This window comes from Embiotoca jacksoni, unplaced genomic scaffold, assembly GCF_022577435.1.
Source record: "Embiotoca jacksoni isolate LCO1_2020_lvr unplaced genomic scaffold, fEmbJac1.0.p SCAF_15, whole genome shotgun sequence".
NCBI lineage: Eukaryota > Metazoa > Chordata > Actinopteri > Embiotocidae > Embiotoca > Embiotoca jacksoni.
This window is the reverse complement of record NW_027185285.1, coordinates 3,345,680-3,371,849: the sequence shown is the minus strand read 5'-3', so window position 1 is coordinate 3,371,849 and position 26,170 is coordinate 3,345,680. Positions and strand designations below refer to the sequence as shown.

Below are 26,170 nucleotides of genomic sequence, written 5' to 3'. Positions count from 1 at the left end.
GGCACCACAATAGATCATCTTTGTGGATCCATCTAGACCACTCAATTTCAAGCAAATGTATTCTTAAATAAAAGTTTGATCTTCTCTATTGTATATGATGATATTCCATTCTAGGAATTAATTAAAAACATTCATTATCCATTGGTGTAATACTCAATCAGTGCTATGCAGAATGCTGAAAGCATTTTTACGTATGGTTTGGTGAAAAGTGTTCAGATTCTTTTCTTTTTTTAAAAAATCTTTTGTGTAGCTTATATGAGAATTAATTGTGGTTCTGAATGGTAAATTTTGGCCATTATATTACATTTGAAGTCAAATGATGCCTTAATTTCTATTCTGTAAAATGTGGTGTCTTCATAGTTGAAGCCAGAGCAGACTGCTAGCACTCATGCCCAAATCTGAGGGAACGCTAAATAGAAGTTCCTTCCAGACTTATTTGGACTTTGTCATCTGGGTATTAATCATAATTATTTTGAGGAAAGAAAGATGTTAATGAGCTGGAACAGTTCTCCACCCTGCTCGCTAAGTTAACTTATGAAGCGTCACTGAACTTGTGGAAAACTGTCCTCCCAAATGTGACTTTTCTATATAAGCTAGTAAATAATAAAGAGTAAACATAATAAAATAATGATGTAACAGTTTATTGAATTATTACAGCGTAAGAACACAATTCAACAGCTTGTTCATATTTTATGAGCTCTGTCGAAAGGTTCCCAAAGGATGTTGTCTCTTACTCAGCACTTTCAGACTGGAAAAAAGCAAGAAAAATACAATTATCCAGCACATATTGCCAACATGTAAATATCACATGTAGTTATGCACATTCATAAGTTACATAAGTATCTACTCTTACAATACAGAGTAATTGAAGAATTGTATGAAGAACCGATAAACCAAAGTGTCGATTTGTGTAGAATGTGATCATCTGAATTACCTTTCCAGCATCACGGCTCTTGACTCTCAGCTTGTTGACCTGGGACTCAGCAATGTCAGCGCGCTCCTGAGCTTCCTCCAGCTCATGCTGGGCCTTCCTGTGCCTAGACAGATGAGTGTTGGCCTGCTCCTCCTGTAAAGGGATTGGAATTGTACTTAGTTACAAGGACGTTTCTGTTGGCATTCAGAATTAAAAGACGGGTCATAAAATATTCACTTACCGCCTCCTCAGCCTGTCTCTTGTAAGCCTTCACTTTGAGCTGCAGCTTGTCCACCAGATCCTGAAGTCTGTTCACATTCTTCTTGTCCTCCTCAGTCTACACAGATGAAAGATTTGAGTAAAAGAAAACAAGTAATTCACAGAAAGGTGTATTCTTAGTGAAGTTATTTACCTGGTAGGTCAGCTCCTTCACTCTCCTCTCATATTTGCGGACTCCTTTAACAGCATCAGCTCCGCGTCTCTGCTCGGCTTCAACCTCAGACTCCAGTTCACGTACCTGAAACATGATGATGAATAGAGATTTTGGTATTGAGAAAGGTGCTTCCTAAAACTTCTCTCTATATATATCTATAGATATATACAGTTCATACCCTGGACTCCAGTTTCTGGAGCTGCTTCTTGCCACCCTTCATGGCGAGGTTCTCAGCCTCATCCAGACGGTGCTGCAGGTCTTTGACTGTGACCTCCAGATTCTTCTTCATCCTCTCCAGGTGAGCGCTGGTGTCCTGCTCCTTCTTCAGCTCCTCAGCCATCATGGCAGCCTGAAATGTTGGGCAGGTTTAAAATATGATTTTACCATTCTTGGCATTCATGATTATACATAAATAAGAATTTGGTGAACTAGCATTGAAAACAAGGCTCATTAAAATAATCTCACATCAGTGATGGCCTTTTTGGCCTTCTCTTCAGCGTTTCTTGCTTCCTGAACAGTATCATCCACCTCACCCTGAACCTGGATGAGGTCAGACTCCAGCTTCTTCTTGGTGTTGATAAGACTGGTGTTCTGAATTTTGAAAAAAGACACAATGCATTTTATATATTTATTTGTCATGTAAAATAAATCCAATCCGTATGCTTATTAACTGCAAAGACAGATCTTGTGAATTAATGAAAACCAACCTGAGAGTGAAGCAGTCCGACACGCTCACTGGCATCAACCAACTCCTGCTCAGCCACCTTGCGTCCTCTCTCTGTCTGCTCCAGAGCGGCTCTCAGCTCCTCAATCTCGGCCAACATCAGACCATTTCTGCGCTCCACCATGGCAACCTGCTCCTTCATGTCTTCCTGTCCTCTGACAGCATCATCAAGGTGCAGTTGGGCATCCTAAGATAAATAGTAAACAAAACAATAAGCCTTCTTTACTCTTTTTACTTGTCTTTTTGAACTAAGCAATTATGCAAAACTTACCTTAAGCTGTCCCTGGACATTCCTCAGTTGTTTCTGGGCCTCAGCAGCCTGCCTGTTGGCATGGCTCAGCTGAATCTCCATCTCATTCAGGTCTCCCTCCATCTTCTTCTTGACTCTCAGGGCATCGTTCCTGCTCCTGACCTCAGAATCAAGAGTGCTCTGCATGGAGTCAATCACCCTCTGGCTGTTCCTCTTGATCTGCTCCATCTCCTCGTCCTTCTCCGCCAGCTTTCTATCAACCTCACCTTTGATCTGGTTGAGCTCAAGCTGAACACGCAGAATCTTGGCCTCCTCATGCTCAAGAGTGCCCTTTAAATAGTTTTAAACAATCATGTTAAAAAGTCACTGGAATGGATACTTAACTACAGTTAATTCAACTGATTTAGTTCAAACAGAACTGGTTTCTGTCATGTTGAAATATATTACCTCAGCTTCCTCCAGTGCTGTCTGAATTTCAGACTTCTCAGTCTCCACAGTCTTCTTGGCTTTCTCCAGCTCATGGATGCTCTTTCCAGTCTCACCGATCTGCTCAGTCAGATCTGAGATCTCCTCTATATGACAAAAGAAGATGAAAATGTAATTCATATCTGTCCTCAAGACAGTAAGGATTACATTGTTTGTAAAACTTATGGTAGGAAATTTCAAAAGGAATAATTCCCCTTCAGGTTCCGAGCAGGCAACAGTCAAATTTAAAAGGTCTGACTACCTCCTGAAATTGAAATTGGCGTTTCAGCAATTATACAGTTTTTAGGCAACGGAGCTTGTAACTTGACCAAGGTTCATTAACTACCCTTGTAAAAGTCAAAGCATAACCCATACAAGTTAGATTTTTTTACTTGAATAAGATTGACATACGCTGCAGGTTCTTGTTCTCTCTCTTCATGGTTTCCAGCTGATCCAGTGACTCCTCGTAGGAGTTCTTCATCTTGAACAGCTCAGTGCTGAGAGAGCGAGCCTCCTTCTGGGCTCCTTCCAGCTCTGCCTGACCCTCCTCATACTTCTGTTTCCATTCTGACAGGACCTAGAAATATATCGATGGAACATTTTGTTTGGGACTGGCCTGGTCCTGTGTTGAGCCATGTTTTGTTTTCCGCTTTAACAACTTATACCTTATCAAAGTTCCTCTGCTTCTTGTCGAGGTTGGCAGCCAGACCGTTAGCTCTCTCCACATCAATCATGAGGTCTTCCACTTCACTCTGCAGCCTCTGCTTGGTCTTCTCCAAAGAGGCACACTTGGAGTTCACAGCCTCGATGGATTCCTCAGCATCCTGCAGGCGCTGGGCAAGCTTTTTCCTGTGTTTAAGACATTTTTAATCATTTCAAAGCAAACAATTGAAATGAAAACCATTTTAAACAATAAAATTGTAGTTACTTACTTGGCCTCCTCCAGCTCCTCAGTGCGCTGGATAGCATCAGTCTCATATTTGGCTCTCCACTGAGCCACCTCACTGTTGGCCTTGGACATTCCTCTCTGCAGCTCAGCCTTGGCCTCCTGCTCCTCCTCAAACTGCTCTCGGAGCAGATCACAGTCATGGCGAGCTGACTGAACACCGTGGGCCAGGGCGTTCTTTGCCTGTTGAGCACATATTCCATGTCAGATGGACATTTCCATTGAGCTTATCTGTTTTACATCCAAATGCTGGATGGATAAGTAGTTTAAGTGATCGTTTAATATCTTTTTATGTTGCATCTACTTAAATAGTGTAATGATATAAAAGGAGACTTTTCATACCTTCACTTCCTCCTCAACGAGCCTCTTGAGCTCCTCAATCTGCTGAGTGAAGGCCTGCTTGCCTCTGGTCAGCTGAGAAACAAGAGCTTCCTTCTCCTCCAACTGGCGTGAAAACTCACCTGCGTAACAAAGTTTTAGACATCATTGTGAGTATAATTTTTTGTTAAATGGGTATATTTTCATTGAAGATGTGTTTCAATTAAAGAGCACAGCTGACTCACCATTCTCTGTCAGTAATCTCGCCTTCTGTCCATTAATGTCATTCAGCTGGCGAACGTTCTCGTCATTTTTGGCTTTGAGCTCACTCAGCTGGTCCTCAAGAGTTCGGCACATTTTCTCCAGGTTGCCCTACAGCAACAAAATGTTGTTTACGTTGTGCATTTCTATAAGTTTAAAGCTACTGGTATATTTATCAGTTACAGTTGAATTTCTGAGCAGAGTGAAAGGCTAACCAATCACTCACCTTTGATTTAGCAACAGACTCCATGTTGCTGGAGAGGTCATCAATCTCCATCTTGAACTCACTCTTCTCCTTCTCCAGCTTCTGCTTGACGCGCTGGAGGTTGTCGATCTGCTCTCCCAGCTCTGCAACAGTGTCAGCCTGCTTCTTGCGGAGAGCTGCTGCAGTAGATTCATGCTGCAGAGTTGATTCTTCAAGGTCCCGACGCATCTTCTGGAACTCAGCCTCACGCTTCTTGTTCATCTCAATCTGAGCAGCTGTTGCTCCACCAGCTTCCTCAAGCCTCTCACTGATCTCCTCAAGCTCTCTGGAGAGATCAGCTCTCTGCTTCTCAACCTTAGCCCGAGCAGCCCTCTCAGCCTCAATCTCCTCTTCCAGCTCCTCAACACGAGCCTTGATTTAATGATGTTAACATCAAGAAAACTTAAAACTTGAACATGTTGTTGAAGAATATCTGAGTTTAATATTCACGTGAAATAGTTTTACCTGGAGTTCCTTGATCTTCTTCTGAAGCTGAGCACTAAGAGACTGTTCATCCTCAATCTTGCTGAGCAGCTGGCTGATTTCAAAGTCCTTCCTGGAAACACAGAACAGAAGACAATTTTCACATTTGTAAGTTTAGTTGAACTGGGAATATTATGTTTTGTTATGGCACAGACAAAAAAAAGATAATTTAAAAAACAACAACACACTTCTTGATTTTCTCGTCAGATTGCTGCTTGTCATTCTCCAGATCCATTATGGATTCCTGAGCCAGTTTCAGATCTCCTTCCAGCTTCCTCTTGGCTCTCTCAAGGTCCATACGGAGCTTCTTCTCTTGCTCCAGTGAGCCCTCAAGCTATAAAGCAGTAATTGTTGATTTGAGGGATTTGAAAGACAAACCTTAAATACCAACAACCATTCAAAAAAACCCAATATAACAACATCATAATTATTGTTTTCTTACATCGTCCACTTGCTGTTCCAGCTTTGTCTTGGCCTTGGTCAGAGTGTTGACTTTGTCTTCCTCTGCCTGGAGGTCATCCAGTGTTTGCTGATGGGCCTCTTGGAGAGCTTTCTTCTCCTTGGTTAACTTGGCAATCGACTCATCTTGAGATGCCATCTCCTCCGTCAGGTTTTTCACCTGAAATTATGTGAGCAGTTCAATCCCCCGCCCAAATATGAAATGAAGTAAAGGGGAATAACATCACATGTCTAAGTTGCATTGAAAAGATAGTCAAAATGAAGTAAACCTTGTTTTCTGTGGCATGTTTCTCCTTCTCCACTTTAGCCAAGGTGAGCTCCAAGTCATCAATGTCCTTCTTCAGCTCAGAACATTCATCCTCCAACTTCCTCTTCTTGGCAGTCAGCTCAGCATTGATTTCCTCTTCATCCTCCAGTCTCTCAGTTGTCTCTTTGAGTTTGGCCTCGAGCTGGATCTTGCTCTTAATGAGCCCCTCACACCTCTCCTCAGCATCATCGAGATGCTCAGCTTCCTATTTTTGAGACAACAATATGAGCTCTTTATTTATCACCTATATGTTGGAAAATGTGAGCAATAGTGTCCAATAGGATAAGTACAGATGTGTTACAGTCAAACTCGCTCTTGTTTCCAACTTACTGCAGACACTTGGAGTATTAGGTCATTCTTCTCCTGCAGGATGGAAACCATCTTCTCCTCCAGGTCCTTTTTCTTGGCCAGAGCAGTAGCCAAGTCTGTCTTCATCTTGTCATAGTTCTCCTTCATTGACTGCAGCTCCTTCTCAGTCTCAGCACTCTTCAAAAGAGGCTTGATCTTGAAGTACAGATTCATCCATGGCCAATTCTTCACATTCATGAATGAACGGACATTGTACTGGATGGTGTAGATGGATTCTCTGGGAAAAAAAAAAGAAGCATTTCATGAACAAAATGTTAATTTTACAATAATAGGGTGATGTAAAACAGAACAGTTATGTGCATATTTTGATGATAGTCCTACCTCCTCTCCATCATCTTCACAAACACCTTCCTCATGACATATCCTCTGCAGAGAGCCTGAGTCATGGTCACCAGAATGGCCAGTTTCTCATCTCTCATCTCCTCAAGGGTACCCAGCAGACCAGCTTTGAAGAACACCTATGTTGTCAGATGAAGTATATTAGTCATCAGTTCAAATTGATACGACAGTACATTTGTATATGACAAACATTGATATCGTCAAAATGCACCTTAGTGTGTCCAAACTTGTACTGAGTGTGGTCCACATCAATGGAGCCCAGCAGCTTCTCTGAAGCCTTCTTGTTGTCAATGAACTGTCCATCAGGGATGACACTGGCATTCAATACTTTGTATCTGCAAGATAAATGATATGTTTTGTTATATTTTCCTCCCATCTTTTCCTGGTGTTTACCATCACAGTACCTTTGAAATCATCTTTACTTTTTATAATTAAAACTGCTGTCACCTCTGCTTGAAGTCACCATAGAGGACTCTGCTGGGGAAGCCCTTTCTGCAGATTCTGATGCCCTCCAGCACACCGTTACACCTCAGCTGGTGGATGACCAGGAAGTTCTCCATAAGACCTACATATTATCAAAAGTGCATTGTTAAAAATAATTCTTCTTTTTTGTTTTTTTACTTTAAAATGCTGAAAAGTGGATTACAAACTTCTTACCAGGCGTTTTTGATTCATTAGGAATTAGGCATCGGACAAAGTGAGGATGAGTGCTCCTCAAGTTGGTCATCAGCTTGCCCAAGTTCTCCTGTTGAGCAGCATCATGAGAAAATTGGTCAACATTATGTCAAGATGTGTTTATAATTGTTATGCAAAAAGGAAACAATACATACTCTGAACAGAGCAGACACAGTCTGGAAGGAGCCACCCTTCTTCTTGCCACCCTTCTTGCCACCAGCAGCAGCCTCTGTTCTCCAGAAAATTTTAAATTGGTAAAAGGAATAATCAGTGAGTAAATAATGTTACACACATCTCTTGGTCTTTTTTGTGGAAAGTTTAAACTTCCCAATGAATGAATGTATTACCAACTTCTTTCCAGGCCTGAACCAAGTATAACAGGCAGAGTTTCATACGTGTAACTACACCTGACCTCATCTAATATCACAAACTGCACTTTTATCGTCATAGTTTACAAAACAGATGTAGCTACTTTAACCATGTTGCTCTCTATCTTGCACCATTAATATAAAATACTAAAGTTGGTTATCTGCAGAAAAATTCTTGCTAAAAATAAACATTATTTCTTACAATATCGATATCTGTGTTCAGTAGCCATACAATGTTTTACTAAAATGATGGAATCTGTACTGGATATTAAAGTTTTCCTGCTCATTCTTATTTCTTACCCTCAGGTGCACCATGGGCTCCATACAGTAAGCACATCAGTTTGTTTGCAGACTTCTGGTAGAGCTGAATAACTGAGTCGTTCAGTGGGTCCTTGTTCTTTTCCAGCCAGCCATTGATATTGTAGTCCACTGTACCAGCATAGTGAACCAAGGAGAAGTGAGCCTCAGCTTTGCCCTTTCCAGGCTTTGGCTTCTCAAAGGCCTTGGTCTTGCCAAGATGCTGATCATGCAGCTTGTTCTTGAAAGTTGTGTCTGAGGCCTTGGGGAACATGCACTCCTCTTCAAGGATGGAGAAGATGCCCAGTGGCTGGGAAAGATTTACAATTTATGTTAAAAATGAACCTGCAGAAGCAATCATTTTCACATGAATCAAGAAGTTATTTGGTTACACACCTTCTCGATAAGCTCAATGCAGGCAGCCAAGTCCATACCGAAGTCAATGAACGCCCACTCAATGCCCTCTTTCTTGTACTCCTCTTGCTCCAGGACAAACATGGTGTGGTTGAAGAACTGTTGCAGTTTCTCATTGGTGAAGTTGATGCACAGTTGCTCCAAGCTGTTGAACTGTAATACAGATATAGATATATAGATAATTAGTTTATTGAGCATTATGTGTTTATATATAATCACAACTGACATCTTTAAAAATTTGACTCACATCAAAGATCTCAAAACCAGCGATATCCAACACCCCAATGAAGAAATTCCTTGGCTGCTTGGTGGCCAGCATCTCATTGATACGGATGACCATCCACAAGAACATTTTCTCATAGATAGACTTGCACAGAGCACTGACAGCATTGTTGACCTAAGAGAAGAGATTTTAGCAAAAACATTTTTCAGAATATGTTCATGTCAAAATGCAAATATCTCGCAAACGTTTTCAAGGATCAAATTTTATTTGAATTACCTGTGGGACGGTCTGACCTTTGGTGACCATCTCATTTCCAACTTTGACTCTGGGGTAGCACAGAGCTTTCAGCATGTCAGCAGAGTTCAGGCCCAAAAGGTAGGCGATTTTATCAGCCACTGATGGAAAGAAATTAAATATGTATTGAAACCCTTTAACATCAGAAGTATTTTCCACAGTACAAAACCTGCTCTATGAAAATGATACTATTTTATAGAATTACCTTCACTGCCATCAGGCTCAGCCTGCTCCTCGCGCTGCTTCTGCTTGAATTTCATGCTGCCATGATGAACCACAGCTCCAGTCAGCTTGAAGATGCTTATCTTTTCATCAGCAGTGAAGCCCAAGATGTCAATGGCAGTCTGCACAGGAAAGAAATTAACTTATATTTTAAAAAGGGGATTTATTTTAAGTCTAAGTATCCAAACAAAAGTGAAATGACTCTTTTACATCAGTTGCAATGAACTCCTCCACATCATCAATGCTTTTGACAGTGATTTCACCCTGACTGATCATTGGGTAGTCATAGGGGTTAGTGGTGATCAGAAGAGCCTCTGGAGGAGAATAAAAAAAAAAATACATGAGATGTTACTCTGATATTTCTCCAATTTTTAATTCATTTAAGTTTTAAGTTGTCTATAAACAAACCCAGGAGCTCTTGCTTGTGGCCCGTCATCAGCTGGTAGAAGATATGGTAGCTCCTCTCAGCAGACAACTGGAAAGTGACACGAGACTTCTCCAGCAGATCTAGGACAAACAAATTAGTATAAAATTGTGGTACCGCAACGTAACTGTTTCAAATTAACTCCAGTGTGTTCACCATCTTTTTATGATTTTATTGGCTTACTAATGACTGCAGTGATATCAATTACTTATCCACCTATTCTAATCCAGCTGCATGATGGCAGGAAGAGCTGATGGCAGTCAGTTACTGTGCCTCTATCTATATCACTTGCTAGTCACCTTCTCATATGTTACTTTTGCTTCAGCCACACTATACTCATGCATATGCTTCACCACAACATAAATAAATTGTCCTCAAAACTGAACTCCTGTATTTGTGCTATGTAAGCATAAACATGTCAATCCTAAACTTCAGCTGCACCGTGCCCAACCTAATGTTCAAACACAACCACTTTTGAATAAATAAACTGTTAAAAAAAAGTTATTCCGCAAATGCTGAAATTTTTCTACCATCCATAATGCCAATGACAGGCTTTACTTTAGGCCTAAGTTTCCCTCTGCATGCACTGTATATATTTAGGATAACCAGAAATGTATGCCGCAGTTGAATCATCATTGTGAGTTGTAAATTAAAACAAACGTGATTGAAAATGTAGAAAATGACTTACATGTTTCAATATCTGCTGAGGCCAGTTTGCCAGTGGTTGCGAAGTGAATTCTGATGAATTTACCCTAAACATATCAGGTTTAAGTTAACAGCATTTTAAATATTGATATGCAACTCAGAAAGCTTCATTTTGTGCCCTTTCAACACTTACAAAACGAGAGGAGTTGTCATTCCTCACAGTCTTGGCATTACCGTAGGCCTCTAGCAGAGGGTTGGCTGCAACAATCTGGTCCTCAAGGGAACCCTGCAAAAGAAGATTGTAGTTAAAGGATCCATGCATGAAAAATATATTTTTTTTTCCGACAAACATTTTTATTCTCTAATAATCTTACCTGTATTTTGCTACTTTGCTCCTTCTTACCACTAAGAGCTGCAATTGTTGCAAAGTACTGGATGACACGCTTGGTGTTGACAGTCTTTCCAGCACCGGATTCTCCACTGGGGTATAAGAGACACATTTTCAATATTCTGTTTCATTATCATAAAGTTGATAAAACTGTCGGTTAATAGTTTGTGTTATATTTACTCACGTAATCAGGATAGACTGGTTCTCACGATCTGCAATACAAATATTTATGCTTCACATGAGTTCTGGTTTCATGGTTCTTCCAACAAGCTCATACTCAAATTCATTCTGGCTTTTTCTAACGTGCGGAACTTTGATCTTACCAGTGAGCATGAACTGATAGCCATTGTCAGAGATGGAGAAGATGTGGGGTGGAGCCTCAATCCTCTTCTTGCCTCTGTATCCATTTACACATGCCTCATCATACACAGGAAGCCACTTGTAGGGATTCACGACAACGCAGAACAACCCAGAGTAGGTCTGTAATAGCAGAGAACAAATTATATTTGAACAGATTGAGATTCACGTGATATTCACATTGCACTCACATTCAAGCAAATTTAAAACTTACGTAGATCATCCATGATGCATAACGCTCTTTGAGGTTATACAGCACAGCTGGCTCATTGAGGTGGGTCATCATGGCCATGTCCTCCATCTTATCGTACTTTGGAGGGTTCCTGGGATGGATGTCTTCCTCTTTTACAGTGAATGACTGAATAGGACATAGAGATCAAAGGTTTTGTTTTATGAAGATGTTATCAATTAGACGACATCAACTTTTAAAGTTAAAGTCTTTGAGTAAAACAGCTGTGTAAATTATATGAAAAATAGTTAATATCATATGATTCTTCACCTACCTTTCCTCCCTCTGTCTCAACTGTGGCTTTGCCCCCCTCCAACTTCACCAGTTTACCTTTGAGGTACATCTCTTCAGGCTCAGCCACAAAAAAAGCTGTTTTAGCATCAAATGGAGCAGCCTGGGCCTCAATCCTCTCCTTTGCTGGCTTCCGGAGGTAAATGGCCGCCATGCCATACTGCTCCATCTCCGCGTCTGTGCTCATGATGGCACTTCAGTCCAGACTGAAAAGAGTTCAAAGGAGTCCACAATAGTGTTAACATATCAACATGATGTAGCTATTGCTATGTAGCAATAGCTACGAATTTTATGTTTTTCTTGGTGACCTTTCTTTTTTTTATTACCTCCGCTCGTTCCAAAAAAAGACTGGGTAGTTCACTCTCTGTGGGAGTCCCAAGATGCTTTAAAAAATGAATGAACATATTTACAGTCACTGAATTGATGTATATTTTTCCAGTTTATTTTTTGTTTTTTGATTTTAGCTGCAGAATTTTGGTCGTTTGACAGCAGCAGATGATTTTTGAAAAGATGAAACTGTAAAATGTCTTTTCAATTAACTAATAAATTGCAACTGTATTCAACTAAGTCATTAAAAGGTTATGCTACTCCACCACTTCAACCACAAACTTACCAATGTTATTAATAATAACCTTATTTGGAATATGATGAGACAGTAAGTGAACTGAAAGTCAACAAAACCTGGTTAATTATGTGATTTCCCTGACAAAATTGATTTACTCCAAAATTGTGACATTTTTTTTGGTACAACTCCTCTCAAAAGTACTTTGATATGGCAATATATTTCACCTCATTGTTATCTGAAATGAGGTGACCAAACCAACATTTTTTAAATAACATGCAAAAGTAACGAGCAGCATTAAATTTACCAGGTAATACAAGCACAAACTGAGTTCACAGTGATTGCACTCACCGGTGATGGGAGCCTATCAACTAATGCAGAAGTCCAGAGCTGCCTCTTTTATAGAAGGTGGGAGTGCACGGTCAGCAGTAGTCCCTCGCTCGGTTTGGTCATGGTCATTCTCATCCTGTTGCTTATTTGGTGGCAGTGATGTTTAAGAAATGATATGCATAATTATTTGTACCTAAAAAATAATAATAAAAAAAAAAGCAGGATCCATTATGATGTTGTATCAAATGATTTGATGACAAACATGGAGATGGGTGGTAAATTGGAAAATAAGTTTATGCTTGCACCGGTAGGTTAATTGTTTGTTAACAGTCATTCTACTGAAACAAAAGAGGATTCTCAGAGCAGAGAAAACACTCGCTAAAATGCACTCACACACATAACGTTCTAAAAACATTTTAATAAACCAAGGCTTAATCGTCTGCTTAAGGCAGCAATGTGCAATCACTTAGAGTAAAAGACTGAGGTGCTTGTGTATTGCTGCTTCAGATAATCGTATTGAGTTACAAGCTTCCTGCTCTATAATTTGGTCCTCCACTGTGTCCAAGTGCAGGCATAGAAGTGATGGTCATGTTAATTCATTAATTCAACAGTGCAGAATGTGGTTTGTGTATGATTCCAATAAATATAGAACTTGATTTAGGAGTTAAAACGTGTAGTGAACATGAACAAAATAGGGTTTTTTTTAAATCGTGGACACCTTCGGTGGGGGTTTGGGTTTTGAGTCTTCCAAATACCGCTGGTATTCAGTTGCAGGACATTTGCACATTTGAGATTTCTAAAATGATAGAAAGTTAACCCTTAAATGACACTAATCTGAGAGATTTTTCAAGTCATTATCATGAAATAATAATATTAATGTCAAATATAAATTAGTAAAATACGTTTGACTAGGTTCCAGGGGGGAAATGTAAACATAATTCATAATATTTCCTAAAAATAATAATAATAGTAGGTGTAGCAAAACCAGCATTGTGCTCATAAAAGTGTATAATAAGTATGTTAATAAGACCTGAGCAACAATTTGCAATCTATATCCAAAGTCTAAAGTTGTGCACTAATTGAACCTTACAAATCTAAATCAAAGCATCCTATTAATAGGGATGACATCACATTCATGTTTTTAATGGGAAATGTCAGATGCATGTATGAAGCTTAGTTTTGGAAATGCCCCCAAATGTTTGTGGTCTACAGTTACAGAACACTTGCACATCTCATATTCCTTTAATAAAATGATATGATATTATCCATATAAGTTCATTGGGCAATTATATGACTCCCTGTATGGACATGAAAACAGTTGGCAACTTGTGAGATCAGGCCCAAAATAAGTTGCACACGAGGCAAAATGAACCTCATCCACCCACTACATCTGAGAGGATGTAGCATCTATTAAAGACGCTTGATTCAAGGGTCCTGACGAACCTTTTATGTCTGTTATGATATTTTTTTAGTCAAATTGGGATAACATGGAGGAAAAAAAGTAGGTTAACAGTTTTCTTCACTTTGTTGACTATTTTTGAGTTGGCTCTCAGAAAACATGGATTTGAGCAAATAATGTGAGGACTTAAAATGCCCAAGTGACCGATCCCTATCCCTCCTTATGCAGTGGCTTCTCTGTTGCTGATACAGTACATCAGGCTATGGACTCAAAATGAAATTTCTTTAAAATATGTTGTGCTTTGGGTACTGGTACATCAGTGTGTGTGCGTGCGTGCAAGAGAAAAAAGGAGAGACACAGAGTGGAGACTGTTCCACAAGCTTTATTCCTTTATTTGACCTGGATGCTCATCAAATTGAAATCCTATTTGGGTAAAGCGTAATCGTTACTTGGACACAGGATTTATTTATGTTGTTCCTTTGACATTTGGATTACAGAAAGGAATCCACCTTGGTAAATGGGTGGTGTTGATTTCCTTTGCTACTTGACACAGGCCTTTTTCCCTGTCACCATGACACTATATATTCCCTTCAGGAGGATACAAAAGGGATGTGAAATCCAAGTACCCTTCACATATAAGGCCACAGGGCTAGAGGATCAAGGGTCATCAAAAGCTTGAGTGCAGACCTCATTCTGCTCCAAGATTCCAAGTCAAGCTTTAATTTCTTCTAGGAGACATAGTGCAAAGATTTGCATGACTTGGCAACCGACTGTTACTTATGACATCCCAAATAGAGCATTGCATGGATGCAGGGGAGGCCAGTGCCATTTTTGTCTCCTCAGCAGAATGTGATTCCCTCACTGTATTCATGTGAGAAAAACAAGCCACAGTTTTTTTCTGTTGTTCTTTATCCTTTATATTAGAAAAAAAAAATTGTCATAATCTTGTATGATGGTTTTGGTAAATTTAGTTTCTGAGTGTTAGAGAGGCATCTGTAATAATGTTTGAAATTGAAATGTAATACAAAGTAACAATCTACCAACAGTGCAAGACAAAATCTGATCATGTGATCTAATTTTTGTGTGAACTAATTCACTCAGGGTGTAAAAATACACATTTTAGCTGAGCATACACATTTAATATCTATATAAACAGCCATAAACTGAATTTAACTGATTAAAAACTGAGCTGGGCGCCAAAATACTTTGTACGGAGCTCGTAGCAGTGGGTCTCAGGGAGCAAGACCAGAATCTGCTTCACATTTCCCGGTCCATTGTAACTTCTACTTGGCTGCCCTTGCTTCATTCCCTCCTTTTTTGACATTTTTTCAAACTATTACACTACTGTGGAAACTATGTTTTCAAAAGTAGCATCAAATTTATCAACTTTTACTTACAAACATTTGAGAAAGACATTTTGTACTGCACTACAAGACATTACAGCATTGCTAACGGCTCTACCTAGTTTTGAACTAATTGTTAGTAATTAGAAAAAGTGACAGGATTCAGGATAGTGATGCCAATAATCATCTTTATTGAAATGTCAGTCAACTTAACCACGAGTTCATATTTTATGAACTCTGTTGAAAGGCCTCAGCAGAATGATGACTTTTACTCAGCAGACGCAGACTAAAGAAAAAGACGGGGAAGATCAATCAGTAATAAAATAAAAAAAATAAAATTTAGGAATCTAAGAGGCTGATACTGTCATCATCAAAATCCATATAATAAAGTTACCTTTCCAGCATCACGGCTCTTGACTCTCAGCTTGTTGACCTGGGACTCAGCAATGTCAGCGCGCTCCTGAGCTTCCTCCAGCTCATGCTGGGCCTTCCTGTGCCTAGACAGATGAGTGTTGGCCTGTTCCTCCTGTGAAGGGTGTACGGTTTTATTGACATAGTTACAGATATTAAATGGTGATATTATGAATCCAACTATAATTGATCTCTCATTGACTTACAGCCTCCTCAGCCTGTCTCTTGTAAGTCTTCACTTTGAGCTGCAGTTTGTCCACCAGATCCTGAAGTCTGTTTACATTCTTCTTGTCCTCCTCAGTCTACACAAATAAATGATTGTAAGTCTAAGAAAACAGACAAGACATTAGATCGTTTTAACAATAAATTACCTGGTAGGTCAGCTCCTTCACTCTCCTCTCATATTTGCGGACTCCTTTAACAGCATCAGCTCCGCGTCTCTGCTCGGCTTCAACCTCAGACTCCAGTTCACGTACCTGTGAGATACAACACATATGAGCAATGAGTAATACTTTAAGTATTCTCAACCATAATACACATACATGTACAAATCATACCCTGGACTCCAGTTTCTGGAGCTGCTTCTTGCCACCCTTCATGGCGAGGTTCTCAGCCTCATCCAGACGGTGCTGCAGGTCTTTGACTGTGACCTCCAGATTCTTCTTCATCCTCTCCAAGTGAGCGCTGGTGTCCTGCTCCTTCTTCAGCTCCTCAGCCATCATGGCAGCCTATAATGATGACATGCTCTCTATTTAATTTATAATATTTAATATATATGTAACATTATCACTGCATGGAAATGACCAAATCAACAAAATAGAAGAGTGAGAGACATGAACTCACATCAGTGATGGCCTTTTTGGCCTTCTCCTCAGCATTTCTTGCTTCCTGAACAATATCATCCACCTCACCCTGAACCTGGATGAGGTCAGACTCCAGCTTCTTCTTGGTGTTGATAAGACTGGTGTTCTGAATATTGAGCGAGATAAGAGAGTATTTTAAGGGCATGTGTCTTACAGCTTTGCTGGAGCACAGATCTTGTGAATTAATGAAAACCAACCTGAGAGTGAAGCAGTCCGACACGCTCACTGGCATCAATCAACTCCTGCTCAGCCACCTTGCGTCCTCTCTCTGTCTGCTCCAGAGCGGCTCTCAGCTCCTCAATCTCGGCCAACATCAGACCATTTCTGCGCTCCACCATGGCAGCCTGCTCCTTCATGTCTTCCTGTCCTCTGATAGCATCATCAAGGTGCAGTTGGGCATCCTAACAACAAAGAGGATAAAAAGGAATTAACTGTCTTTGCTCCTCAGTGTGTTCTTTTCATGTAGCAGTCAAGAAAAACTCACCTTAAGCTGTCCCTGGACATTCCTCAGTTGTTTCTGGGCCTCAGCAGCCTGCCTGTTGGCATGGCTCAGCTGAATCTCCATCTCATTCAGGTCTCCCTCCATCTTCTTCTTGACTCTCAGGGCATCGTTCCTGCTCCTGACCTCAGAATCAAGAGTGCTCTGCATGGATTCAATCACCCTCTGACTGTTCCTCTTGATCTGCTCCATCTCCTCGTCCTTCTCCGCCAGCTTTCTATCAACCTCACCTTTGACCTGGTTGAGCTCAAGCTGAATACGCAGAATCTTGGACTCCTCATGCTCAAGAGTGCCCTTTAAATAGTTTTAAACAATCATGTTAAAAAGTCACTTGAATGAATACTTATCGACAGTTAATTCAACTGATTTAGTTCAAACAGAACTGGTTTCTGTCATGTTGAAATATATTACCTCAGCTTCCTCCAGTGCTGTCTGAATTTCAGACTTCTCAGTCTCCACAGTCTTCTTGGCTTTCTCCAGCTCATGGATGCTCTTTCCAATCTCACCAATCTGCTCAGTCAGATCTGAGATCTCCTCTATATGACAAAAAAAAGATGAAAATGTAGTTTACATTTGTCCTCAAGACAGTCAGGATTATATTGCTTGTAAAAATTAAAGTAGGATTTTTCAAAAGGAACAATTCCCCTTCAGGTTCCGAGCAGGCAACAGTCAAATTAAAAGGTCTGACTACCTCCTGAAATTGGAATGCTTTTCAGCAATTATACAGTTTTTAGGCAACAGAGCTTGTAACTTGACCAAGGTTCACTAATTACTCTTGTAAAAGTCAGAGCATAACCCATACAAGTTAGATTTTTAAATTGAATAAGATTGACATACGCTGCAGGTTCTTGTTCTCTCTCTTCATGGTTTCCAGCTGATCCAGTGACTCCTCGTAGGAGTTCTTCATTTTGAACAGCTCAGTGCTGAGAGAGCGAGCCTCCTTCTGGGCTCCTTCCAGCTCTGCCTGACCCTCCTCATACTTCTGTTTCCATTCTGCCAGGACCTAGATTCATGTAGGATAATTCAATAGTTTCTTACTAATACACTGTAGGTATGTGTTTCTTCAGATAAAACTGGTTTTGAATCCCTGTTAAACAATGTACCTTATCAAAGTTCCTCTGCTTCTTGTCGAGGTTGGCAGCCAGACCGTTAGCTCTCTCCACATCAATCATGAGGTCTTCCACTTCACTCTGCAGCCTCTGCTTGGTCTTCTCCAAAGAGGCACACTTGGAGTTAACAGCCTCGATGGATTCCTCAGCATCCTGCAGGCGCTGGGCAAGCTTTTTCCTGTGTTTAAGATATTTTTAATTGTTTCAAAGCAAACAATTGAAATGAAAACCATTTTAAACAATAAAATTAGTTACTTACTTGGCCTCCTCCAGCTCCTCAGTGCGCTGGATAGCATCAGTCTCATATTTGGCTCTCCATTGAGCCACCTCACTGTTGGCCTTGGACATTCCTCTCTGCAGCTCAGCCTTGGCCTCCTGCTCCTCCTCAAACTGCTCTCGGAGCAGATCACAGTCATGGCGAGCTGACTGAACACCGTGGGCCAGGGCGTTCTTTGCCTGTTGAACACATACTCCATGTCAGATTGACATTTCCATTGAGCTTATCTGTTTTACATCCAAATTCTGGGTGGATAAGTAGTTTAACTGATCGTTTAATATCTTTTTATGTTGCATCTACTTAAATAGTGTAATGATATAAAAGGAGACTTTTCATACCTTCACTTCCTCCTCAACGTGCCTCTTGAGCTCCTCAATCTGCTGAGTGAAGGCCTGCTTGCCTCTGGTCAGCTGAGAAACAAGAGCTTCCTTCTCCTCCATCTGGCGTGAAAACTCACCTACGTAACAAAGTTTTTAGACATCATTGTGAGTATAATTTTTTGTTAAATGGGTATATTTTCATTGAAGATGTGTTTCAATTAAAGAGCACAGCTGACTCACCATTCTCTGTCAGTAATCTCGCCTTCTGTCCATTAATGTCATTCAGCTGGCGAACGTTCTCGTCATTTTTGGCTTTGAGCTCACTCAGCTGGTCCTCAAGAGTTCGGCACATTTTCTCCAGGTTGCCCTACAGCAACAAAATGTTGTTTACGTTGTGCATTTCTATAAGTTTAAAGCTACTGGTATATTTATCAGTTACAGTTGAATTTCTGAGCAGAGTGAAAGGCTAACCAATCACTCACCTTTGATTTAGCAACAGACTCCATGTTGCTGGAGAGGTCATCAATCTCCATCTTGAACTCACTCTTCTCCTTCTCCAGCTTCTGCTTGACGCGCTGGAGGTTGTCGATCTGCTCTCCCAGCTCTGCAACAGTGTCAGCCTGCTTCTTGCGGAGAGCTGCTGCAGTAGATTCATGCTGCAGAGTTGATTCTTCAAGGTCCCGACGCATCTTCTGGAACTCAGCCTCACGCTTCTTGTTCATCTCAATCTGAACAGCTGTTGCTCCACCAGCTTCTTCAAGCCTCTCACTGATCTCCTCAAGCTCCCTGGAGAGATCAGCTCTCTGCTTCTCAACCTTAGCCCGAGCAGCCCTCTCAGCCTCAATCTCCTCTTCCAGCTCCTCAATACGAGCCTTGATTTAATGATGTTAACATCAAGAAGACTTAAAACTTGAACATGTTGTCGAAGAATATCTGAGTTTAATATTCACGTGAAATAGTTTTACCTGGAGTTCCTTGATCTTCTTTTGAAGCTGAGCACTAAGAGACTGTTCATCCTCAATCTTGCTGAGCAGCTGGCTGATTTCAAAGTCCTTCCTGGAAACACAGAACAGAAGACAATTTTGACATTTGTAAATTCAGCTGAATCGAGAATATTATGTTTTATTATGGCACAGACAAAAACACTAAGGATTAAAGATAATAAAAAATAACAACACACTTCTTGATTTTCTCGTCAGATTGCTGCTTGTCATTCTCCAGATCCATTATGGATTCCTGGGCCAGTTTCAGATCTCCTTCCAGCTTCCTCTTGGCTCTCTCAAGGTCCATACGGAGCTTCTTCTCTTGCTCCAGTGAGCCCTCAAGCTATAAAGCAGTAATTGTTGATTTGAGGGATTTGAAAGACAAACCTTAAATACCAACAACCATTCAAAAAAACCCAATATAACAACATCATAATTATTGTTTTCTTACATCGTCCACTTGCTGTTCCAGCTTTGTCTTGGCCTTGGTCAGAGTGTTGACTTTGTCTTCCTCTGCCTGGAGGTCATCCAGTGTTTGCTGATGGGCCTCTTGGAGAGCTTTCTTCTCCTTGGTTAACTTGGCAATCGACTCATCTTGAGATGCCATCTCCTCCGTCAGGTTTTTCACCTGAAATTACATGAACAGTTCAATCCCCCGCCCAAATATGAAATGAAGTAAAGGGGAATAACATCACATGTCTAAGTTGCATTGAAAAGATAGTCAAAATGAAGTAAACCTTGTTTTCTGTGGCATGTTTCTCCTTCTCCACTTTAGCCAAGGTGAGCTCCAAGTCATCAATGTCCTTCTTCAGCTCAGAACATTCATCCTCCAACTTCCTCTTCTTGGCAGTCAGCTCAGCATTGATTTCCTCTTCATCCTCCAGTCTCTCAGTTGTCTCTTTGAGTTTGGCCTCGAGCTGGATCTTGCTCTTAATGAGCCCCTCACACCTCTCCTCAGCATCACCGAGATTCTCAGCTTCCTATTGTTGGGACAACAATATTCGCTCTTTATTTATCACCTATATGTTGGAAAATGTGAGCAATAGTGTCCAATAGGAGAAGTACAGATGTGTTACAGTCAAACTTGCTTTTGTTTCCAACTTACTGAAGCCACTTGGAGTTGCAGGTCATTCTTCTCCTGCAGGAGGGAAACCATCTTCTCCTCCAGGTCCTTTTTCTTGGCCAGAGCAGTAGCCAAGTCTGTCTTCATCTTGTCATAGTTCTCCTTCATCGACTGCAGCTCCTTCTCAGTCTCAGCACTCTTCAAAAGAGGCTTGATCTTGAAGTACAGATTCATCCATGGCCAGTTCTTCACATTCATGAATGAACGGACATTGTACTGGATGGTGAAGATGGCATCTCTGAAAAAAGTGAGCGATAACATGTCATTTCTATTGATGTGGTTTTGTGGAATTGCTGACGATAACAATTGAACAACAGTATACAGAATATAAACTTTATTACTGAACAGTACAGTTTAGAGGAGAAAATCCTACCTCCTCTCCATCATCTTAATAAACACCTTCCTCATGACATATCCTCTGCCGAGAGCCTGAGTCATGGTAACCAGAGTGGCCAGTTTCTCATCTCTCATCTCTTCAAGGGTACCCAGCAGACCAGCTTTGAAGAACACCTATGTTGTCAGATGAAGTGTATTAGTCATCAGTTCAAAATGATACGACAGTACATTTGTATATGAGAAATGCATTGATATTGTTGAAATGCACCTTAGTGTGTCCAAACTTGTACTGAGTGTGGTCCACATCAATGGAGCCCAGCAGCTTCTCTGAAGCCTTCTTGTTGTCAATGAACTGTCCCTCAGGGATGACACTGGCATTCAATACTTTGTATCTGCAAGATAAATTATGGTTTTACTTGAAGTAATTTCAACTTTTAGGCTGGTATTCTCCATTATAGTCATTCAAGTGAAATCAATTGCATTTATTACACATAAACTGAAAATTATTCTCACCTCTGCTTGAAGTCAGCGTAGAGGACTCTGCTGGGGAAGCCCTTTCTGCAGATTCTGATGCCCTCCAGCACACCGTTACACCTCAGCTGGTGGATGACCAGGAAGTTCTCCATAAGACCTGCATATTACCAAAAGTGCATTGTTAAAAATATTTATTTCTTCTACTTTCTTCTTTTTTTTACTTTAAAATGCAGAAAATGTGGATTACAAACTTCTTACCAGGCGTTTTTGATTCATTGGGAATCAGGCAACGGACAAAGTGAGGATGAGTGCTCCTCAAGTTGGTCATCAGCTTGCCCAAGTTCTCCTGTTGAGCAGCATCATGAGAAAATTGGTCAACATAGTTTCACAATGTGTGTATGATTGTTATTCAATAATGAAGCAATACATACTCTGAACAGAGCAGACACAGTCTGGAAGGAGCCACCCTTCTTCTTGCCACCCTTCTTGGCACCACCACCAGCAGCATCTGTTTTTCAAAGTAAAGTTTCAATTAAGTCATTTGTTTTACATGCTGAGGTTTATATCCACATAATAACTGCATATTTTAACTGAGTAACATAATTAATCACATCACCAGTTTGGACTAATCCTTACCGTCAGTTGCTGAATGGGATGCATACAGAAGAAGAAGAAGTTTGTTTCCAGACTTCTGGTAGAGCTGAATAACTGAGTCATTCAGTGGGTCCTTGTTCTTTTCCAGCCAGCCAGTGATATTGTAGTCCACTGTACCAGCATAGTGAACCAAGGAGAAGTGAGCCTCAGCTTTGCCCTTTCCAGGCTTTGGCTTCTCAAAGGCCTTGGTCTTGCCAAGATGCTGATCATGCAGCTTGTTCTTGAAAGTTGTGTCTGAGGCCTTGGGGAACATGCACTCCTCTTCAAGGATGGAGAAGATGCCCAGTGGCTGGGAAGGATTTATAATTTATGTTAAAAATGAACCTGCAGCAGCAATCGTTTTCACATGAATCAAGAAGTTATTTGGTTACACACCTTCTCGATAAGCTCAATGCAGGCAGCCAAGTCCATACCGAAGTCAATGAACGCCCACTCAATGCCCTCTTTCTTGTACTCCTCTTGCTCCAGGACAAACATGGTGTGGTTGAAGAACTGTTGCAGTTTCTCATTGGTGAAATTGATGCACAGTTGCTCCAAGCTGTTGTACTGTAATACAGATATAGATCATTAGTTTATTGAGCATTATGTGTTTATATATAATCACAACTGACATCTTTAAAAATTTGACTCACATCAAAGATCTCAAAACCTGCGATATCCAACACTCCAATGAAGAAATTCCTTGGCTGCTTGGTGTCCAGCATCTCATTGATACGGATGACCATCCACAAGAACATTTTCTCATAGATAGACTTGCACAGAGCATTGACAGAATTCATGACCTAAGAGAAGAGATTTTAGCAAAACAAATTTTCAGAATATGCTCATGTCAAAATGCAAATATCTCGCAAATATTTTCAAGGATCAGACTTCATTTGAATTACCTGTGGGACGGTCTGACCTTTGGTCACCATCTCATTTCCAACTTTGACTCTGGGGTAGCACAGAGCTTTCAGCATATCAGCAGAGTTTAGGCCCAAAAGGTAGGCGATTTTATCAGCCACTGATGGAAAGACAGACTTTTAGCTATCAATGCACTGTAACACATTTAGTTATATTTTGCATTTGTTTTCAGAATTACCCTCATTGCCATCAGGCTCAGCCTGCTCCTCGCGCTGCTTCTGCTTAAATTTCATGTTGCCATGATGCATCACAGCTCCAGTCAGCTTGTAGATGCCCTGTTTCTCCTCACCAGTGAAGCCCAAGATGTCAATGGCAGTCTGTATCACACATAAAAGGAAATTAATCTGGGAAATTTTGTCTTGAATTCCTTTTGCTTTTGCCACCTTAGAATAGGTGTGAAATGACTCTTTACATCAGTTGCAATGAACTCCTCCACATCATCAATGCTTTTGACAGTGATTTCACCCTGACTGATCATTGGGTAGTCGTAGGGGTTAGTGGTGATCAGAAGAGTCTCTGGAAGAGAATACAAAAAAAAACAAAAAAAACATGAGATGTTACTCTGATATTGCTCAAATTTTTTATTAATTTAAGTTTCAAGTTGTCTATAAACAAACCCAGGAGCTCAGGCTTGTGGCCCGTCATCAGCTGGTAGAAGATATGGTAGCTCCTCTCAGCAGACAACTGGAAAGTGACACGAGACTTCTCCAGCAGATCTGAGTTCAAAAAAACAACGTCAAAAAACATCATGCTGCATGTATGACATCACGCAGTGGCAATAATGTCTCGTCACATGTATCATCATTGTGAGGTGTAAATTAAAACAGACGTGATTGAAAATGTAGAAAATGACTTACATGTTTCAATATCTGCTGAGGCCAGTTTGCCATTGGTTGCGAAGTGAATTCTGATGAATTTACCCTAAACATATCAGGTTAAAGTTAACAGCAATTTAAATATTGATATGCAACTCAGAAAGCTTCATTTTGTGTCCTTTCAACACTTACAAAACGAGAGGAGTTGTCATTCCTCACAGTCTTGGCATTACCGTAGGCCTCCAGCAGAGGGTTGGCTGCAATGATTTGATCTTCCAGCGAACCCTAAAAAAAACATATTTCAGTATTTTGTATCCTATAGAAAATGAATTTACAGACGGTACTCTGACAGTTGTTTCAGTATAGACAACCATACCTTGATTTTGCTAGCTTTTTGCTCTTCCTTCTTAGATCCAGCCACTGCAATTGTTGCAAAGTACTGGATGACACGCTTGGTGTTGACAGTCTTTCCTGCACCAGATTCTCCACTGGGGATAGAGAGATATATCTTAAGTTTTTGTGTTGTTTTAATATCTTTGAATGTACTGTAAAGATATTCACTCATATATTACTCACGTGATAAGGATAGATTGGTTCTCACGATCTGAAATGAACAAATACTTTAATAATTAAATATAAATACCATATATGCTCAAATAGATAAAAACAAAACATGTTATATCTGCTGTCTCATTTCGTGTATCATGTAAATTCATATGTCCTCAAATAAAAACATCTTACCAGTGAGCATGAACTGATAGGCATTATCAGAGATGGAGAAGATGTGGGGTGGAGCTTCAATCCTCTTCTTGCCTCTGTATGCGCTAATAACTTGAGCATCGTACACAGGAAGCCACTTGTAGGGGTTCACGACGACACAGAACAGGCCGGAGTAGGTCTGTGGTGTCAAAGAGAGAAACATTATCAGACTTGATGCGTAGGCTTCACAGATACAAGCAAACTGTATTGTTAAATTGTTGCTCACGTAGATCATCCATGATGAAAAACGCTCTTTGAGGTTATACAGCACAGTTGGCTCATTGAGATGCGTCATCATGGCCATGTCCTCAATTTTATCGTACTTTGGAGGGTTCATGGGATGGATGTCGTCCTCTTTTACAGTGATTGACTAAACAGGGATTGCAGTACAGTATATATATATCACATAATAGTTTTATAATCACAATAATTCTATAGGATGGATGGTATCATATTTCACTGTTCCAAGAATTGTAAACAAAGTTTTTATTCACTTACCTGTCCGGTAAGTGTCTCAACTGTGGCTTTGCCACCCTCTTTTTTGGTGAGTTTCCCCTTGAGGTACATCTCTGCAGGCTCAACCACAAAGAAAGCCGTTTTGGCATCGAATGGAGCGGCCTGGGCCTCAATCCTCTCCCTTTCTGTTTTTCGGAGGTAAATGGCCGCCGGGCCATAGGCCTCCATCTCTGCGTCTGTGCTCATGATGGCACTTTAGTCGAGACTGAAAAAAGGAAAAGTAGTTTCAATAACTTTAAAAATATTTCTTTGTGATGTAGTTTAAATAAATAGCATTTCTTGTATCTGGATATTATGGAGTTTGTGTAATTTGCAGACAAATCTTACCTCAGTTAATCCAAACTGAGTTAACCAGACTGGTTGTTCTCTAAAGGTGCATTTAAATAAAGATTGAGATGATCAGTGAAGAAGACACAAACTCAGAATATCTTCCACTGTCTAGCACTTACACCAGTAAACACCAGTCACATTATACACAATTTAGCTTATTTTAGCAAACTTTCATGGCCCTGTAAACTTGTACAATTGCCTCAGTTACAAGTGCGATATCACTGAAAACTATTTCTAAAGCTAGCCAGTAAATTTAATGCATTTTAATCAATACAAAAATAGAATTGGCGATTCTCTGTAAAAAAAAAAATTCTGGATTCCATATTGAGTTGTTCCAAGAGAATAACATATCTGATCAGTGATATTATTCCTGAAAGATTACTAAACATAAAAAACATGACAACCAAGACACGCATGAAATGGGTAGTAGCAAGTAAAAGATAATTAGGTTTGTGTAAACACACAAAACACTAACCTGTGTGGGATGCCTGTCAGTTGTGAGAGGAGACTGAAGCTGCTGCTTTTATAGAGGCTGGAACTGCCCAGTCAGCAATAGTCCGCCCCTCGATTTGATCAAGCATCCCTGTCATTTTAAGACCCATCTCGTCACATTGCAGATTTAGTCTGCTTTTTTGTGTTTGAGATACACAATTGCTTAACCATCAAAAAAATAAATATACAAGGAAACCCTAAGCAGAATAAGAATTATTTTACAAAGACTATAAATTTAAAATAGGCAAATAGAATAGCTGTGAATTGCTTTATTGCACATTAAACAAATATATATATATATAAAAATAAATAAAATATACAAATTACTTCCACT

General features: G+C 40.3%; 1 protein-coding gene across 1 annotated transcript; it reads right to left on the bottom strand.

Moving 5' to 3' along the window:
• Positions 1-625: 625 nt before the first annotated feature.
• On the bottom strand, positions 626-25,381 carry LOC138197708 (uncharacterized). Its single transcript, XM_069148567.1, is given in 78 exon segments — positions 626-748; positions 935-1,066; positions 1,155-1,430; positions 1,525-1,695; positions 1,812-1,937; positions 2,054-2,257; positions 2,342-2,650; positions 2,768-2,892; positions 3,197-3,362; positions 3,451-3,634; positions 3,718-3,914; positions 4,074-4,192; positions 4,295-4,421; positions 4,537-4,926; positions 5,020-5,110; positions 5,226-5,371; positions 5,480-5,656; positions 5,766-6,008; positions 6,134-6,389; positions 6,494-6,630; positions 6,723-6,846; positions 6,959-7,076; positions 7,169-7,256; positions 7,342-7,415; positions 7,855-8,161; positions 8,248-8,418; positions 8,513-8,662; positions 8,765-8,883; positions 8,988-9,126; positions 9,215-9,318; positions 9,413-9,511; positions 10,117-10,180; positions 10,267-10,359; positions 10,448-10,553; positions 10,646-10,673; positions 10,785-10,941; positions 11,033-11,176; positions 11,322-11,532; positions 15,245-15,258; positions 15,367-15,498; positions 15,590-15,685; positions 15,755-15,859; positions 15,941-16,111; positions 16,227-16,352; positions 16,444-16,647; positions 16,731-17,039; positions 17,157-17,281; positions 17,583-17,748; positions 17,849-18,032; positions 18,114-18,310; positions 18,470-18,588; positions 18,692-18,818; positions 18,934-19,323; positions 19,417-19,507; positions 19,632-19,777; positions 19,886-20,062; positions 20,172-20,414; positions 20,540-20,795; positions 20,931-21,067; positions 21,162-21,285; positions 21,407-21,524; positions 21,626-21,713; positions 21,799-21,875; positions 22,004-22,310; positions 22,397-22,567; positions 22,654-22,803; positions 22,906-23,024; positions 23,103-23,241; positions 23,337-23,440; positions 23,542-23,640; positions 23,782-23,845; positions 23,932-24,024; positions 24,116-24,227; positions 24,316-24,343; positions 24,481-24,637; positions 24,725-24,868; positions 24,997-25,219; positions 25,342-25,381. Coding segments are annotated over 77 exon segments (11,703 nt in total). The 5' UTR covers positions 25,201-25,219; positions 25,342-25,381; the 3' UTR covers positions 626-730.
• Positions 25,382-26,170: the final 789 nt, after the last annotated feature.